Here is an 18,260-nt window from a genome sequence, read left to right as displayed (position 1 = left end):
ACACCTGGGTGCATTTTTAATATGAATTATATCTCTGGTTTTTTTAAAGATTAACAAAGTCTAAAATAATTTTTCTTAGAAAGTTTTTCTTGAATGTCTTGTATTTATAAGAAATATATGGTCTTTAATGGCTTGTGAACCATAAATTAAAGAATACAGCAGTCTAATTACTGGTGTAATTAGAAAAGACTGGTGTCTCTTCTTTTTCTGAGCATTTTTAAAGCAAAAGTAGAGTACTGGCTACTGGGAGGATGCTGGCTAGGGCCAGGAACTGGTCTAAGAAGAATGAGGCCACCAAACATACTTCAACAAAACACCTGCTGCAGCCCATCTAACTGTGGTGTACTGTGTTAAGCTAAGGTCCTCAGTGGGGCCAAATGTCTATTCCTTTTGTATCTTGGTGGGAAAAAAATCCTATTGCTGATTTTTAAAAAATCAGGTATTTCTGTCTTTTTCTTTCTTTTTTAATAAACTTATTAGATAGTTTGAAATTTACACTGAGATTAGAGATTTCAGGGGCTATGGAACTGCATAAAGGGGGAAAAAATTTTCATGTGAATGAAGTCAGACGTGCCAACTGAGATCCAACAGTGTACTGGATGTTCTATTTCTTTTCTTCATTCCCACAAAGAGCAGTTACTAAGTAACTTTTACATTTGTAATAGCTAAATAGCAAAGAATACTTAGCTTATTATGAGGATCTTGAACAGCAGCTTTCTTTTTAAAGGTTGACTTATTTTTTAAAAATTATTCATATTTCATGCCAAAATATTATAATGAAAATATTATAAAATTAATATATATAGACCAGGTTAACATCTTGGAATAATACACCATCTACTTAGACTGTTGGGAAATAGATCAGTTGTAGCTAAGCAATTCCATTTACCAGGGTAGGGATTCCTAAAATGTGTTCTACATCAGTGTATCCCCTGTCAACCCCCATTCCTCCCTGAGAAGGGAGGACTCATAAGAAACAGCCAGCCTCCAGGAGCACTGAGGCAGACATCTCTTCCTTCTGATGACAGTGCTATCTCTAGTACTCCCTGTCTGTATCTCTGTTCAGAATTCCCCCAGAGTTTGTTGGTGGTGCCACCTAATACAAGGACCCCTACAGGGTGAGATTCTCACACCACTGGTTCACTCCCAGCTGGCCTATATGATGATTGCCTTTGGCCAGAATAGGTTTCCTGCCTCTGGTGGCCAGTTTGGCACAAGTTTGGCAGTGTGTGCAGAGGAGTTCCTTGAGAAAGGAGCAGTTGGTTTGGTAGAATCTTTTATAGAGATTTGATCTTTGCCAGGGCATCTTTTATGTTATCTACTATTTTTTTAAATGTCATCCCTCTCCCCTTCAGTTCAGTCGCTCAGTCATGTCCGACTCTTTGTGACCCCATGAATCACAGCACACCAGGCCTCCCTGCCCATCACCAACTCCCAGAGTCCACTCAAACTCATGTCCATCGAGTGAGTGATGCCATGCAGCCATCTCATCCTCTGTCGTCCCCTTCTCCTCCCGCCCCCAATCCCTCCCAGCATCAGCATCTTTTCCAATGAGTCAACTCTTCGCATGAGGTGGCCAAAGTGTTGGAGTTTCAGCTTCAGCATCAGTCTTTCCAATGAACACCCAGAACTGATCTCCTTTAGGATGGACTGGTTGGATCTCCTTGCAGTCCAAGGGACTCTCACCTACCCCTTGCCAAAATGTACATACACACACACACTTTTTTTTTAACTTTTTATCTTGTATTGGGGTAAAGCCAGTTAACAACATTGTGATAGTTTCAGGTGAGCAGTGAAGTGACTCAGCCATATCCATTCTCCACCAAACTACCTTCTCATCCAGCTGCCACATAATATTGAGCAGAGTTGCATGTGCCATACAGTAGGTCCTTGCTGGTTCACATTTTTAATTACAGCAGTAAGTACATGTCCATCCTAAACTCCCTAACTATCCCTTCCCCCCTTCTTTCCCACCAACCACTCTCCACCACCCCTGCCCTGGCAGTTCTAAGTTTATTGTCTAAGTCTATGAGTCTCTTTCTGTTTTATAAGGAAGTTCATTTGTATCATTGTTTTAGTAAATCTAGATATATGTAATCTTAACAGTGTTTTTGCTTTCACTAAGGTACTTCTCAGTCAGTCATCTGATAAAAATAACACATTTTTAACGATAATAATCAACATTTATTGGCTGCTTTTTATTTGTCAAGTACAGAAAAGATCCTAGATGCATTATATTAATCCTTTTCTAGCACTTAAACCATCCTATTTTAAATAAGACTATATTTTGTAGCTATTTCTATTACTTAAAGATTTTAACTCTTTTGGTTCTTTGATTCTTTTGGCAAACATTTTTTAATTGAGTTATTATTGTGTAAAACATTACATAATCCCTGCACTATACAGTATATTCTTTTTTTAAAAAACTTTCTATTTTGTATTGAGGTATAAATCATTAACAGACAGTGTTGTGATAGTTTCTGGTGAACAGTGAAAGGACTCAGCGATGCATATACATGTATCCATTCTCCCCCAAACTCTCCTCCCATCCAGGCTGCCACATAACATTGAGCAGAGTTCTGTATACTATAGAGTAGGTCCTTGTTGGTTATCCACTTTAAAATAGCAGTGTGTACATGTCCATCCTAAACTCCCTAACTATCCTTCCCCACCCCATCATTCCCCTTCCCGCACAACCATAAGTTTGTTCTCTAAGTCTGTGAGTCTCTTTCTGTCTTGGGTTTTTTTAAATAATTTTATTTATTTTTGGCTATGCTGGGTCTTCATTGCTGCTCATTTTTCACTTGTTGCAGCGAGCAGTGGCTACTCTGTAGTTGTGGTGTATAGACTTCATAGTTGCAGCTCAGTAGTTGTGATTCCTGGGCTCTAGAGCACAGGCTCAATAGTTGTGGTGCACTGGCTTAGTTGCTCCTTGGCATGTGGAATCTTCCTGGACCAGGGATCAAACCCTGCATCTCCTTTGTTGGCAGGTGGATTCTTTATCACTGAGCCACCAGAGAAACCCCTCTTTCTGTTTTGTAAGTAAGTTCATTTGTATCATTTCTTTTTAGATTCCACATATAAGGGATGTCATATGATATTTCTTCTTCTTTCTAAAGGATTGAGGGATAGTCTTGACTTAGCAGGAGTCAAGAGAAGCCCTATTAGCAATGTGGAAGAGTTAAGTTTGCACAGCTATAACTTTCTTAGAGCTGTACAATATGTGTGCTAGATATATTTGATAAGGTACTCCTGAACTACTGCTTTCTCTTCCTAGAAGATTTGAGTGTAAGAAAAAGGAAATTATATATTTGAATAAAATCTGCAGAAAAAGGCTGAATGTTCATAAATAAATATTACACATTACTTATGTCTGGAAGTTCTTAGGAGTTTCCATGAGATGAAATAGTGCTTTGCAGCTGTTGACTTCCTGGTATAAGTTATTAGAAGTTGGAAATTAAATTGATAATAACACTGAGGTTTCTGATACAACCAGTCAAGTATCTCAATGTTGTCTATCATATAAATATACTCTTCCCGGAACCAACAAGGACACTAAAGATTTGCAAACACATTTGTAATGTGCCTTTGATTAATAAAAGTAGAATCATTTTGTTTGATGGGGTTTTATTTTGTTTTGATTTTGGCAGTAGTCATAGTTGTAATCCAGTTACCATTATGGGTCTTGATAATCAAGCCTGGCAGTTGCTAATGAATCAAAATGACAAGGAAAATTCTAACATGAAGGTATAATGAGCCACTTTATCACTATAGCTTATCCCGTAAAGAAGGGGGCAACCTTCATTCATGGAATTTTAACTGTATAGTGATCAGTAAGTATTATTAAACTAATCAGCAGAAATAGTCCCCTTTTAGTGCTTAAACATTATTTGCTGTTTTCTGATTATAAAGACTAGAGCATATAGGCTGAGGGCACTGGCTTTGGAGTTGGAGAGTTCTTGACTCCCATACATACTTGGTCAGTCATGTCTATGTCACCAAAACTCCTTATCTGTAAAATACGGGAGATTTTTTTTTTTTCCCCGCCACTCCACACAGCTTGCAAGATCTTAGTTCCCTGACCAGGGATCAAACCTATGCCTCCTGCAATGGAAGCACAAAGTCCTTACCACTGGACCATCAGGGAGTTGCCCATAATCTGATTTAATAAAGTGTTTAAAAAAAAAAAAGAAGAAGAAAATCAAAATGACTAATAAGCCACAAGCCATTATTAACATTTTGATATGTTGGAGCTTCCAGTTGAAGATGGCAAAGTAGAAAGATGTGCGCTCATCTCATCCTGCAAGAGCCCCAAAATCACAACTAGCTGTTGAACAGCCATTGACAGGAGGACACTGGAACCCACCAAAAAAGATACCCCACATCCAGAGACGAAGAAGCTGCAGTGAGATGGTAGGTGGGGCACAATCACAATAAAATCAAACCCCATACCCACCGGGTGGGTGCCCCACAAACTAGAGAACAATAATACCAAAGAAGTTCTCCCACTGTTGTAGCAGTTCCAAACTCCACCTCAGGCTTCCCAACCTGAGGATCCAGCACAGGAACTGGGAATCCCCAGGGAATCTGACCTTGAAGGCCAGTGGGATTTGATTATAGGACTTCCACAGAACTGAGGGGAACAGAGACTCCAGTCTTGGAAGGCACAAACAAAATCTTGCCCACACCAAGACCCAGAGGAAAGGAGCAGTGACCCCACAGGAGACAGAACCAAAACTACCTGCTAGTGTTGGAGAGTCTCCTGAGGAGGCATGGGTCAGCAGGGGCTCACCACAAGAACAGGGGCACTAGCAGCAGTGGGGCGGGAAGGTCCCCCTCGGTGTAAGCCCTCTTGGAGGTCACCGTAAACCCTACCCTAGAGCCTGCAGACCCAAGGGCTGGGTCACCTCAGGCCAGACAACTACCAAGGGAGGAATGCAGCCCCACCCGTCAGCAGATAACTGGATTCAAGTTTTACTGAGGGAGGCCCTGCCCACCAGAGCAGGACTCAATTTTTCCCACCTCCAGTCCCTCCCATCAGGAAGCTTACACAAGTCTCTCAGTCTCCTCCATCAGAGGGCAGACAGAAGAAGCAAGAACCACAGTCCCACAGTGGCTTAAACAAAAATCATATTACAGAAAGTTAATCAGGATGAAAAAGCAGAAAGTTATGTCCCAGAAGAAGGGATAAGATAAAACCCCAGAAAAACAATTAAATGGAGGTAGGCAACTTCCAGAAAAAGAATTCAGAATAATGATAATGAAGATGATCCAAGATCTCAGAAAAATAATTAAGAAGATGCAAGAAATGTTTACCAAAGACCTAGAAAAACTAAAGAACAAAGATGAATAATACAGTGGAAAGAATCAATAGCAGAATAGCTGAGGCAGAAGTGCAGATAAGTGACCAGGAGGACAGAATGGTAGAAATCACTGCTGCAGAACAGAATATAGAAAAAAGAATGAAAAGAAATGAAGATAGCCTAGGAGACCTCTGGGGCAACATTAAATGCCCCAACATTCACACTGTAGGGTACCAGAAGGAGGAGAAAGAAAGGACCTGAGAAAATATTTGAAGAGATAATAGCTGAAAACTTCCCTAAAATGGAAAAGGAAATTGTCAACTAAGTTCAGGCAGCACAGGGAGTCCAGGCAGTATAAACCAAAGGAGGAACACACCAAGACACATGGTAATCAAACTGACAAAAATTTAAAACAGATAAAATATTAAAAGCAACAAGAGAATTCCCATCAGGCTATCAGCTGATTTCTCAACTGAAACTCTACAAGCCAGAAGGGAATGGCACGATATATTTAAAGTGATAAAAGGGAAGAACCTATAACCAGGAATACTTTACCCAGCAAGATTCTCCTTCAGGTTTGATGAAGAAATCAAAAGTTTTCCAGACAAGCCAAAGTTAAGAGAATCCAGCACCACCAAACCAGCTTTACAACAAATGCTAAAGGAATTTCTCTAAGCAGGAAACACAAGATAAGGAAAAGACCTACAGAAAATAAACCCAAAACAGTTAAGAAAATGGTAATAGGATCATTGCAGCCATGAAATTAAAAGACGCTTACTCCTTGGAAGGAAAGTTATGACCAACCTAGATAGCATATTAAAAAGCAGAGACATTACTTTGCCAACAAAGGTCCATCTAGTCAAGGCTATGGCTTTTCCAGTAGTCATGTATGGATGTGAGAGTTGGACTGTGAAGAAAACTAAGCGCCAAAAAATCGATGCTTTTGTACTGTGGTGTTGGAAAAGACTCTTGAGAGTCCCTTGTACTGCAAGGAGATCCAACCAGTCCATCCTAAAGGAGATCAGTCCTGGGTGTTCATTGGAAGGACTGATGCTGAAGCTGAAACTCTAACACTTTGGCCACCTCATGTGAAGAGTTGACTCATTGGGAAAGACCCTGATGCTGGGAGGGATTGGGAGCAGGAGGAGAAGGGGATGACAGAGGATGAGATGGCTGCATGGCATCACTCACTCGATGGACATGAGTTTGAGTGGACTCCGGGAGCTGGTGATGGACAGGGAGGCCTGGCGTGCAGTGATTCACAGAGTTGCAAAGAGTTGGACATGACTGAGCCACTGAACTAAACTGAACTGAGCTGAATAGGATCATATATATCAATAATTACCTTAAATATAAATGGATTAAATGCACCAATCAAAAGACATAGACTGGCTGGGTGGATGAAAACATGTTCGTGTATGCACTTCCACTTAGCACATCATTTTGCTTAACCCCCCAAGTTGTATGTAATTATTTTATATTAGGTTAATCATGTTCCCATTATGGCTTACAATTATAATTATCTTTTTTTTCTGGATATTGATTGTGAAAACTAATAAACATCTTTTACTATTGTGATTATGTAACTATTATTCACTTAATACCATTGTATCATGATTGGTCAACAAAAAAATTACAGAACTCTATATCACCAAAATTACCATGTAATAGAAATACCTGCAATCACTTTTTAAAATCCAGATGCATATCTGAATTATCTAGGAATTTTTTGAAAAATGCAAGTGCCGAAGTATTGCTTTTTTTTCCACCAGAGCTCCAGATATGTTTCTAATGAGCATCCATGTTTAAAAACAACTGAATTATATGATGATCTTTTACTTTTATCTAGTTTGTTTTACTTTTTCTATGTCATATTCAGTGCTCCCATTTCATTTAGTTTATGTTTTTCAATTTCTCCATCTCTTTTATGTTGTTGTTCTTTCTCAAGCCTTTATCAAATGTAGTATAAAAGCTTTTGCATACTATATATAAATAATATGCATAATACATATATTTTAGAAAACTTATGAATTTTTGCCTAACTAAAAAATGTATAACATTTTGATTCCACCTGTTTGACTAAGTATGAATAGAGTGCTAGATTTCAAATTTTTAAAAAAAGATATGCAACAAGCAACAGAGATTCACTGTATAGCACAGGGAAGTGTAGTCATATCTTGTAATAGTTTCAAGATCTATTTTGAAATTATTTTCAAACTATCTTGAAAATAGTTTCAAAAATAATGTATGTGTATATTCACCTTGCTGTGCATTTGAAACATTGTAAGTCAACTATACTTCAATATCAATAAAATATAAATATTAAGAGAAAAAAACAAATTAAAAAAAAATTTTGCTATGTTGGCTTTAAGGCTTTTTTCTGCCACACATGTCCACACCTATATATACATGTGTATTTACATATATAATTCACCAAATTGGGATCATATTTTGTATACAATTTATATATATTATATATTGCTTAATTTTTCCTGCATATCTTTATTAAAATTTAAAAGTTAATGAAAACAGGTTTTCATGGCCAAATAATATTATAACATATGACTCTATATAATTATTTAATCATTATCTTCTTGTGAGATGGTAAGTTATTTCCAGTATTTTAGCATTATAAATATTATTACTTTAAAAGCTCAAGAGTTTTTAAAAATCTTTAAACTTCTTTTATTTCCCTTTCCACTTCTTTGAGGTGAACATTTTCATGTATTTATTGATTTTTTGATTATTGATTTTATTGATTATTGCCTTTATTTCAGTGAAGTACCTCTCTGTGAATACCTTTTTGTAAAGTGTTTTAGGTAGGATCACAAGTTTCTGGAATAGTGCCAGATACATAGTAAGTACTAAATAAGTATTTGTGGTGTGATGAATGAATTAATAGCAAGGATATTAACCCTCGTCTATCATATTTGTTTTAAATGGGATCAAGCCTTATTAAAAATTTTTCTTCTATCTATACATGTATTATACAAAATAATGTAATCATGGTTTTTAGTGTTTTTTATAACCTAATTTTTTCTCATTCTTTTGTTTCCCCACAGTTCATCCATGAGCTCGGATTTCCCACATTACAACTTCAGGATGCCTAATATTGGATTCCAGAACCTGCCACTCAACATATATATTGTGGTTTTCGGCACTGCTATATTTGTCTTCATCCTTAGTTTACTCTTCTGTTGCTACTTGATTAGGTAATCAATTTTCATTTTATGTTGCTTTAATATATGTTAAGCAGTCAATAATTCAGCTTTCTGCCCTATGTGTTTTAAACCTATGGTAATCAACAAGTGTTCTAAAATTAAGGTGGGTCCATGATTCATTCATTCTCACAAATCCTCCACAACTAGCCCATTCTCTTTAATACTATATTTATAGATATAATATTTATGAATTTTTATTAGTCACTAAGCCATGTTTGACTCTTTGAGACCCCCTGGACAGTAGCCTGCAAGACTCCTCTGTCCATGGGATTTCCCAGGCAAGAATACTGGATTGGATTGCCATTTCTTTCTCCAAAGGGTCTTCCCAGCCCAGGGATTGAACCCTCATCTCCTGCTTGGCAGACAGATTCTTTACCACTTTGATACACTTTAGGAATCAATATTTATTAGGTACTTACTGTGTGCCAGACCCTGTGCTGTGTGTGCACTGCAATTAAACAAGGTAACCTTATTATCTTTATTTTTCAGAAGTTAAATAATTTCCCTATAGTCACACAGATGAAAATTGGTTAGACTTGGGACCCAAAGCTAGTTGTGTCTGACCTTAGAGCATGTGCTCTTAACCACTTAAAAAAATAAAAATAAATCATATTTTTCAGACTTCGTTTCCAAAATAACCACTTCAGAATTTCATAATCACACTCAAAGGACAGATTTGTACACTGAGGATATTCTAAAACTTTTCTATTGAAGTACAGTTGATTTACAATATTAAAACATTTTTGAGCCTGGAATTTTTTAATGAAGACGAGAACCTACTTTACTTTTCTTTTAGTAACAGATGGCAAGCTGTTAGGTTGGCCAAAAAGTTCAATTCAGGTTTGCCCATAAGTTGCTACAGAAAAAAACAAACGAACTATTTGGCCAACCCAATACTTAAGAAAAACAAAATATTCCCATTCTTATCTCCTTTCAAGCTTCCCTGGTGGCTCAGATGGTAAAAAATCTGCCTGCAATGCAGGAGACCCAGTTTCAATCCCTGGGTCGAGAAGATCCTCTAGAGAAGGGAATGGCTAAATAAGTCACAATTTGTTATTACTAGAATGTTTCCTGGAATAGCAAAAAGATATTTCTGTTAAATGCATCTGCCATAGCAAATGCAAGACAAAATAATGCAACCTAAAATATTAGTTAAGGCTTCTCTGGTGGCTCAGTGATACATAGTCCAGCCTTGTCCAGGAAGGTCCCACATGGAGCAACTGAGCCCATGAGCCACACTGTTGAGCCTGTGCTCTAGAGCCTGGGAATTGCAACTGCTGAAGCCTGCACACTCTAGAGCCCATGCTCCACAGCAATAGAAGCCACTGCAGTAAGAAGCCCATGCACTGCAGTTTGAGAGTAGCCCCTGCTCACAGCTAGAGAAAAGCCCACGCAACAACAAAAACCCAGAACAGCCAAAAATAAATAAATAAAATTTAAAAAAATAATAATAATAAAGAAGTTCAACAAACCACAGAAAAATGGGCTTTTGGAGGGGAGTGTTTTCTTGTAAAATGGCTGGCAATCCATGACTAAGAGAAAACATTACACACATGCATGCATGCACACATATACACACACAGAGAGAAATGAATTTCTGTAAAAAGAGGATTTTGCTACATGGCATATCTAAAATATTTAAAAACTTATATCCTCACAAAAACCAGCACACTGATGTTTGTAGAAAGAAGCTGTACCCATAATTACCAAAACTTAGAAGCAACCAAGATATCTTTCATTGAATGAATGAATTGTAGTGATCTAGATAATAGAGTGTTATTCAGCACTGAAAGTAAATGAGTTATATCTAGCATTGAAAAGACATAGAAGGATCTTAAACACATATTTCTAAGTGAAAGAAGCCAATTTGAAAAGGCTACATACTATATGATTCTAACTATATGACATACTGGAAAAGGCAACTCTATGGAGACAGTAAAAAGATCACTTGATGCCAAGAGCTAGGGGAGAGGGAGGGATGAACAGGTGAAGCAAAAGAATGTGTAGGTCAATGAGACTATTTTATATGTTACTATAATTGTGGATTTCATTTGCATGGTCTAGGACATCTTCATTTTGTTATCCATATGGAGTACTTCTAGCATATCCAGTAAAAGCATGTATGTTTTATTTATTTATTAAAATTTTTTTTTTAATTTTTTATTTTATATTGGATATAGTTGGTTAACAGTGTCATGTTAGTTTCAGGTGTACAGCACAGTGATTGTTATACATATATATGTATGCATGTAATTGCTATGACTCCTTGGTTACTTTGTTTTTCTGTGACAGAGTAAATCAGCTTTCTCTCTCTCTCTTTTTTTTTTTATTATTCAGCTTTTTCTGATTATTTCCATCCTAATAAGAGTATTATTGGAGTAGTAAATAGCAACCCACTCCAGTATTCTTGTCTGGAAAATTCCACAGACAGAAGAACCTGGTGGGCTACAGTCCATGGGATCACAGAGTTGCACACAACTGAGCACACCCAGAGTGTGATGGAGGACTGATAGTGCTTTGGGGATAGTATTTGCAATCAGGCAAATGTTATGTTTAGCTTAAAACTAACAAGATTGGATCTTAATAGATTTGTAGTAGTGATCATACTCGTTCCTTGACAAATTGAGTCACTGTTAACTGAGTAGTTCTCATTTGGGAAGCATCTCAGACCTTGTTGAATAACCGTTTGGTGAAGTAGTTATTACAGTTTCTCAGGAGCATTCCTTCTCTTTCTTCCATCTCATTCATGGTTGGCTAGTTCACTCCATTGAGTTTCCCTGGTAGCTCAGATTCTTTATGAAAATGCCTGCAATGCCAGAGACCTGGGTTCAATCCCTGGGAGGATCCCCTGGAGAAGGGCATGGCAACCCACTCCAGTATTCTTGCCTGGAGAATCCCCATGGACAGAGGAGCCTGGCAGGCTATAGTCCATGGGGTTGCAGAGAGTCAGACACAACTGAGTGACTAAGCACAGCATAATGACATAATGTATGTCATTGTGTATTTTTTTAAAAAAAGGATCTGATTTCTTAACAGAAACAGTGAAAAAAAATAAAAGCATTGATAGTCATTAAAAAAAAAAAGAGGCTCACTTTCACCATTACCATTCAACATTGTACTAAAAGTTCTAGCCGGAAGATTTAGACAAGACAAAGAAATAGAGGGTATTCAATCAGAAAGAAAGAAGTAAAACTGTCTCTTTTTGAAGATGACCTGATTCTATATATAGACAATTCCATAGAATATATACACACACAAAAAAAAAACTAGGACTAACAGACAAGCAAACTTTGAGACTATAGAAGTAAGACCAAAAAAATCAGTTATATTTCTGTTCACCAGCAAGGGACAATCTGAAAAGGAAATAGATGAAACATTTACAGTAGTATCCAAAAGAATTAAAATCCTAGGAAATAAGTTTAACCAAGGAGGTGAAAGACTTATACACTGAGAACTATAAAATATTGCAGAAATAAAGAAAACCTAAATTAATGGAAAGATTTCAGGAACTGAAAGACTTAATATTATTAATATGACAGTATTCCTCAAAGCAATCAACAGTTCAGTGCAAAGACACAAAATTCTAATAACCTTTGATACAGAAATGGAAAAACTGATCCTCAGAGGTCTTAATGACCCAGATAACCACAATCATGTGATCACTCACCTAGAACCAGACATTCTGGAGTGTGAAGTTAAGGGGGCTTTAGGAAACTTTACTGTGAACAAATACCAGACCACCTTATCTGCCTGCTGAGAAACCTGTATGCAGATCAAGAAGCAACAGTTAGAACCAGACATGGAACAATGGACTGGTTCAAAATTGGGAAAAGAGTACATCATAGCTGTATATTGTCACCGTGTTTGTTTAATTTTAACTTATATGGAGAGTACATCATGAGAAATGCTGGGCTGGATGAAGCTGGATGATATGCTGGAATCAAGATTGCTAGAAGAAATATCAATAACCTCAGATATGCAGATGACACCACCCTTATAGCAGAAAGTGAAGAACTAAAGAGCCTCTTGATGAAAGTGGAAAAGGAGAGTGAAAAAGTTGGCTTAAAGCTCAGCATTCAAGAAACTAAGATCATGGCATCCGGTTCCATCATTTCATGGCAAATAGATGGGGAAACAGTGGAAGCAGTGACAGACTTTATTTTCTCAGGCTCCAAAATCATTGCAGATGGTGACTGCAGTCGTGAAATTAAGATATTTGCTCCTTGGAGAAGGAAATGGCAACCCACTCCAGTATTCTTGCCTGGAAAAGTCCATGGACAGAGGAGCCTGATGGGCTGCAGTCCATGGGGTTACATGACTGAGCATGTGTGCACAAGGGTGGAGGGAGATGGGTTAGTAGCAATAAACTGGTAGAACTAAAAAAAAAAAAAAGACGTTTGCTCCTTGGAGGGAAAGCTCTGGCAAACCTAGATCGCATATTCAAAAGCAGAGCCATCAATTTGCATCAGTCTGCCAACAAAGGTTTGTATAGTCGAAGCTGTGGTTTTTCCAGTAGTCATGTATGGATGTGAGAGTTGAACTGTAAAGAAGGCTGAGCACCGAAGAATTGATGCTTTCGAATTGTGGTGCTGGAGAAGACTCTTTGAGAGTCCCTTGGACTGCAAGGAGATCAAACCAGTCAATCTTAAAGGAAATCAATCCTGAATTGGAAGGACTGATGCTGAAGTTGAAGCTCCAGTATTTGGCCACATAATGCAGAGAGTCAACTATTGGAAAAGACCCTGATGTTGGGAAAGATTGAGGGCCTGAGGAGAAGGGGATGACAGGATAAGATAGTTGGATGGCATCACTGTCTCAATGGACGTGAGTTTGAGCAAACTCCGGGAGACAGAAAAGGACAAGGAAACCTGCTGTGCTGCAGTCCATGGGGTGCAAAGAGTTGGACAAAATTGAGCAACTGAAAAATAACAGTTCATTTATAACTACAGGGGGCCCAAAATAGCCAAAACATATAAATATATATTGAAAAAGAAAAAAGGCAGGAAGACTCATACTTCCCAATTTCAAAACTACTTTAAGCTACAGTAATCAAATGTGGTACCAGCATAAGAATGAACATACAAATCAGTAAAATAGAATTGAGAGTCCTGAAGTAAACCCAAACATCAATGATGAATTGATGTTTGGGGTTTGTTTTTTCGGGGGGGGGGGTTGTGGCTCTCCATATAGGTTTTTTTTTAATTGAAGTATAGTTGATTTAAAATGTTGTATTAATTTCTGTTGTACAGCAAAATGACTCAGTTATACATATATTTTTTTAATATTTATTTATTTGACTGTGCCAGGTCTTAGTTGCAGCATGTAGGTTCTTTGATCTTCATTACAGCATGCAAGATCTAGTTCCCTGACCAGGGATTGAACCTGGGACCCCTGCATTGGGAGCATAGAGTCTTAGCCACTGAACCACCAGAAAAGTCCCAATATATACATTTTTTTCCATTATGGTTTATCATAGGATAGTGAATATAGTTCCCTGTGCTACACAGTAGGACCCTGTTGTTTATCCATGTTGTTGTTGTTGTGCTCAGTTTCTCAGCTGTGTCTGACTCTATGCGACCCTGTGAACTGTAGCCTGCCAGGCTCGTCTGTCCATGGACTTTTTCAGGCAAGCATACTGGAATGGGTTGCCATTTCCTACTCCAGGGAATCTTCCCAATCCAAGGATCAAACCTGTGTCTCTTGTGCCTACTGCATTGACAGGTGGATTCTTTACCACTCCACCACCTATACTATGTATAATAGTTGGCATCTGCTAACTGCTATCTGATTTACTATCATACTTTGTATGATAATCTGGGTTCATCCAAATGGCATTATTTCATTCTTTTTTTAAATTTATTTAATTGGAGGCTAATTACTTTACAATATTATAGTGGATTTTGCCATACATTGACATGAATCAGCCATGGGTGTACATATGTTCCCCATCCTGAACCCCCCTCCCAATTCCCTCCCCATCCCATCCCTCAGGGTCATCCCAGTGCACCAGTCCTGAGCATCACCAGTCTCATGCATCAAACCTGGACTGGTGATCTGTTTCACATATGATAATATACATGTTTCAATGCTAATCTCTCAAATAATCCCACCCTTGCCTTCTCCCACAGAGTCCAAGAGACTGTTCTATACATCTGTGTCTCTGTTGCTGTCTCGCATATAGGGTCATCATTACCATCTTTCTAGATTCCATATATATGCATTAGTATACTGTATTGGTGTTTTTTGTTCTGACTTACTTCACTCGTATAATAGGCTCCAGTTTCATCCACCTCATTAGAACTGATTCAAATGTATTCGTTTTAATGGCTGAGTAATATTCCATTGTGTATATGTACCACAGCTTTCTTATCCATTCATCTGCCGATGGACATCTAGGTTGCTTCCATGTCCTGGCTATTATAAACAGTGCTGCTATTTCATTCTTTTTTAATGGCTGAGAAATATTCCATTGTATATATGTGTCACATCTTTATCCATTCATCTGCTGATGGACACTGAGGTTGTTTCCATGTCTTGGCTTTTGTAAATAGTGCTACTTTGAACACAGGAATGCATGTATCTTTTCAAATTATAGTTTAGTCTGGGTGTATCCCAGAAGTGGGATTGCTGGGTCACATGGTAGCTCTATTTTTAGTTTTTCAATAAATCTCCATACTGTTCTCCATAGTGGCTGCACCAATTTATATTGAACCAACAGTGTAGGAGGGTTCCCTTTTCTCCATACCCTCTCTAGCATGTATTGTTTGCAGACTTTTTGATGATGGCCATTCTGACAGGTGTGAGTTTTGATTTGCATTTCTCTGATAGTTAGTGATGTTGAACATCTTTTCATGTGCTTTTTGGCCATCTGTGTGTCTTCTTTGGAGAATGTCTATTTAGATCTTCTGCCCATTTTAAGTGTGATGGGTAATTTGATAAAGATCACATTAAATCTGTAGATTGCTTTGGGTAGTATGGTATGGCCAGTTGATTTTTGATAAGGGTGCCAGGCCCCTTCAGTGGTAAAAGAATAGTGTCTTCAACAAATCATCTTCAACAAATGGTGGACCAACTGAATAATACATGCAAAAGAATACATTTGAACCCTTGTCTCATTTCCTATATAAAAATTAACTCAAAAAATTAGATCAGCAACCTAAGTATGAGCTAAAACTATCAAATTCTTGTGAGTGGGACTTCCCTGGTGGTCCAGTGGCTAAGAATCTGCCTTCCAACGCAATGTTCACTGGTTTGATCCCTAGTCAGGTAACTAAGATCCCTCAGGCCAAGGGGCAACTAAACCCTAGTATTGCAACTAGAGAGCCTGTGTCCTGCAACTGCTGAGCCCATGTGCTACAACTACTGAGCCCACGTGCTCTCGAGCCCATGCTTCACAATAAGAGATGCCCACATGCAACAACTTGAAAAGCCTGCAAACTGCAACAAGAAGCCCTTCCACAGCAACTAGAGAAAACCCACACACTGCAATGAATTACCAAGCTGTTTTGGTAACACCCAGCACAGCCAAAATTTTTAAATTAATTAATTAAAAAAATAAAGCTCTTGGGAGAAAGCAAGGGTAAATCTTCATGACCTCAGACTGGCAATGGTGTCTTAGATTTGACAAAACATTCTAGCATCCCTACAGTGGAGGCTTCTAATGGATCCTGTTATTTCTTCCCTAAATATTTACCTTTTATGTTTATTACAAATGCACACCCACGCCTGTCCTGAGTCCTAATGTCAGCTGAATGGACCCTGAATTAATAGTCAGCCTTTTAGACTTCCTCACCTTGGTGACCATGTTTTGTCAGAACTCGCCACCATGACCCATCCATCTTGGGCGGCCAAACACGGCATGGCTCATAGTTTCATTGAGTTAGACAAGGCTGTGGTCCATGTGATCAGACTGGTTAGTTTTCTGTGACTGTGATTTTCATTCTGTCTGCCCTCTGATGGAGAAGGATAAGAGGGTTATGGAAGCTTCCTGATGAAAGAAACTGACTGAAGGGGAAACTGGGTCTTGTTCTTATGGGCAGGGCCATGCTCAGTAAGTCTTTAATCCAATTTTCTATTGATGGGTAGGGCTGTGTCCCCTCCCTCTTGTTTAACCTGAGGCCAAACTATGATGGGGGTAATGAAGATAATGGCTATAGACCAAATAACTATGCCAAAGCCTTTGGATCACAACAAACTGGAAAATTCTGAAAGAGATGGGAATACCAGACCACCTGACCTGCCTCCTGAGAATCTGTATGAAAGTCAAGAAGCAACATTTAGAACTGGACATGGAACAACAGACTGGTTCCAAATAGGGAAAGGAGTTCGTCAAGGCTGTATATTGTCACCCTGCTTATTTAACTTATATGCAGAGTACATCATGAGAAATGCTGGGCTGGATGAAGCATATGCTGGAATCAAGATTGCTGGGAGAAATATCAATAACTTCAGATATGCAGATGACACTACCCTTATAGCAGAAAGTGAAGAAGAACTAAAGAGCCTCTTGATGAAAGTGGAAAAGGAGAGTGAAAAAGTTGGCTTAAAGCTCAGCATTCAAAAAACTAAGATCATGGCATCTGGTTCCATCACTTCATGGTAAATAGATGGGGAAGCAATGGAAATAGTGACAGACTTTATTTTGGGGGCTTGAAAATCACTACAGATGGTGACTGCAGCCATGAAATTAGAAGATACTTGCTCCTTGGAAGAAAAATTATGACCAACCTAGACAGCATATTAAAAAGCAGAGACATTACTTTGCCAACAAAGGTCCATCTAGTCAAAGCTATGGTTTTTCCAGAAGTCATGTATGGATTTAAGAGTTGGACTGTAAAGAAGGCTGAGTGCTGGAGAATTGATGCTTTTGACCTGTGGTATTGAGAGTCCCTTGGACTGCAAGGAGATCCAGCCAGTCCATCCTAAAGGAAATCTGTCCTGAATATTCATTGGAAGGACTCATGCTGAAGCTGAAACTCCAATACTTTGGCCACCTGATGGGACAGAACTGACTCATTTGAAAAGACCCTGATGCTGGGAAGGATTGAAGGCAGGAGGAGAATGGGATGACAGAGGATGAGATGGTTGGATGGCATCACTGACTTGATGGACATGAGTTTGAGTAGCTCCAGGAGTTGGTGATGGACAGGGAAGCCCATTGTGCTGCAGTCCATGGTGTCGCAAAGAGTCAGACACGACTGAGCTACTGAACTGAACCTTGGTGACTGCTTTTGATTGAGGTTCCCAGGGGTAATGACTGTATTACTGGTGTTATTTTACATTTAGTGTAGCATAGTACTATTGTTATGTATATTTAATGGTGATTGTTCTATCAAAAATCTACTGTGGTGTCAGACATGAGGAAGACTTATTCTGATGTCTAACCTTAATTTTTGGTAAAACAGTTTAAGGAAGAATATTACCTACTTAGGCTTTCAAAATGCATTATAAAAATTTTTTTAACATATTATATTCTCCTTAATTTTAGAAAATAAAGAAAAATAAGATTTTTCTTAACAACAAGAAGACAACTGAATTTATATATATATTTTTTTTTTTTTATTGGTCTTGCTTAATCTCACAAGACCTCCAAAAATTGTCTGGTGGTGTAAGGTTTCCTTTCTTGCTTCTACATGAGTCAGTCTGCACGGCAATGCCGGAGACTAAGCTCAAGTAGAAGCAAGAAAGGCAGCTCAGATAAGTAAAAGGAATTCCCCTGATAATCCAGTGGTTAAGA

The 18,260-nt window shown here is 38.3% G+C and overlaps 1 protein-coding gene across 2 annotated transcripts in view; it reads left to right on the top strand.

The window, feature by feature from the left end:
* The window catches only part of RNF24 (ring finger protein 24), a 105,109-nt gene that overhangs the window by 52,992 nt on the left and 33,857 nt on the right, over window positions 1-18,260 (top strand). For both annotated transcript variants that reach the window (XM_020877075.2, XM_070472378.1), the window contains exon 2: window positions 8,366-8,515. In XM_020877075.2, the coding sequence (XP_020732734.1) occupies window positions 8,373-8,515 (143 nt within the window). In that variant the 5' untranslated portion in view covers window positions 8,366-8,372. The remainder of the gene's footprint in view (window positions 1-8,365; window positions 8,516-18,260) is intronic.

This window comes from Odocoileus virginianus, chromosome 9 (assembly GCF_023699985.2).
Source record: "Odocoileus virginianus isolate 20LAN1187 ecotype Illinois chromosome 9, Ovbor_1.2, whole genome shotgun sequence".
NCBI lineage: Eukaryota > Metazoa > Chordata > Mammalia > Artiodactyla > Cervidae > Odocoileus > Odocoileus virginianus.
The sequence above is the reverse complement of the archived record's forward strand: the minus strand, read 5'-3'. Positions and strand labels throughout refer to the sequence as shown.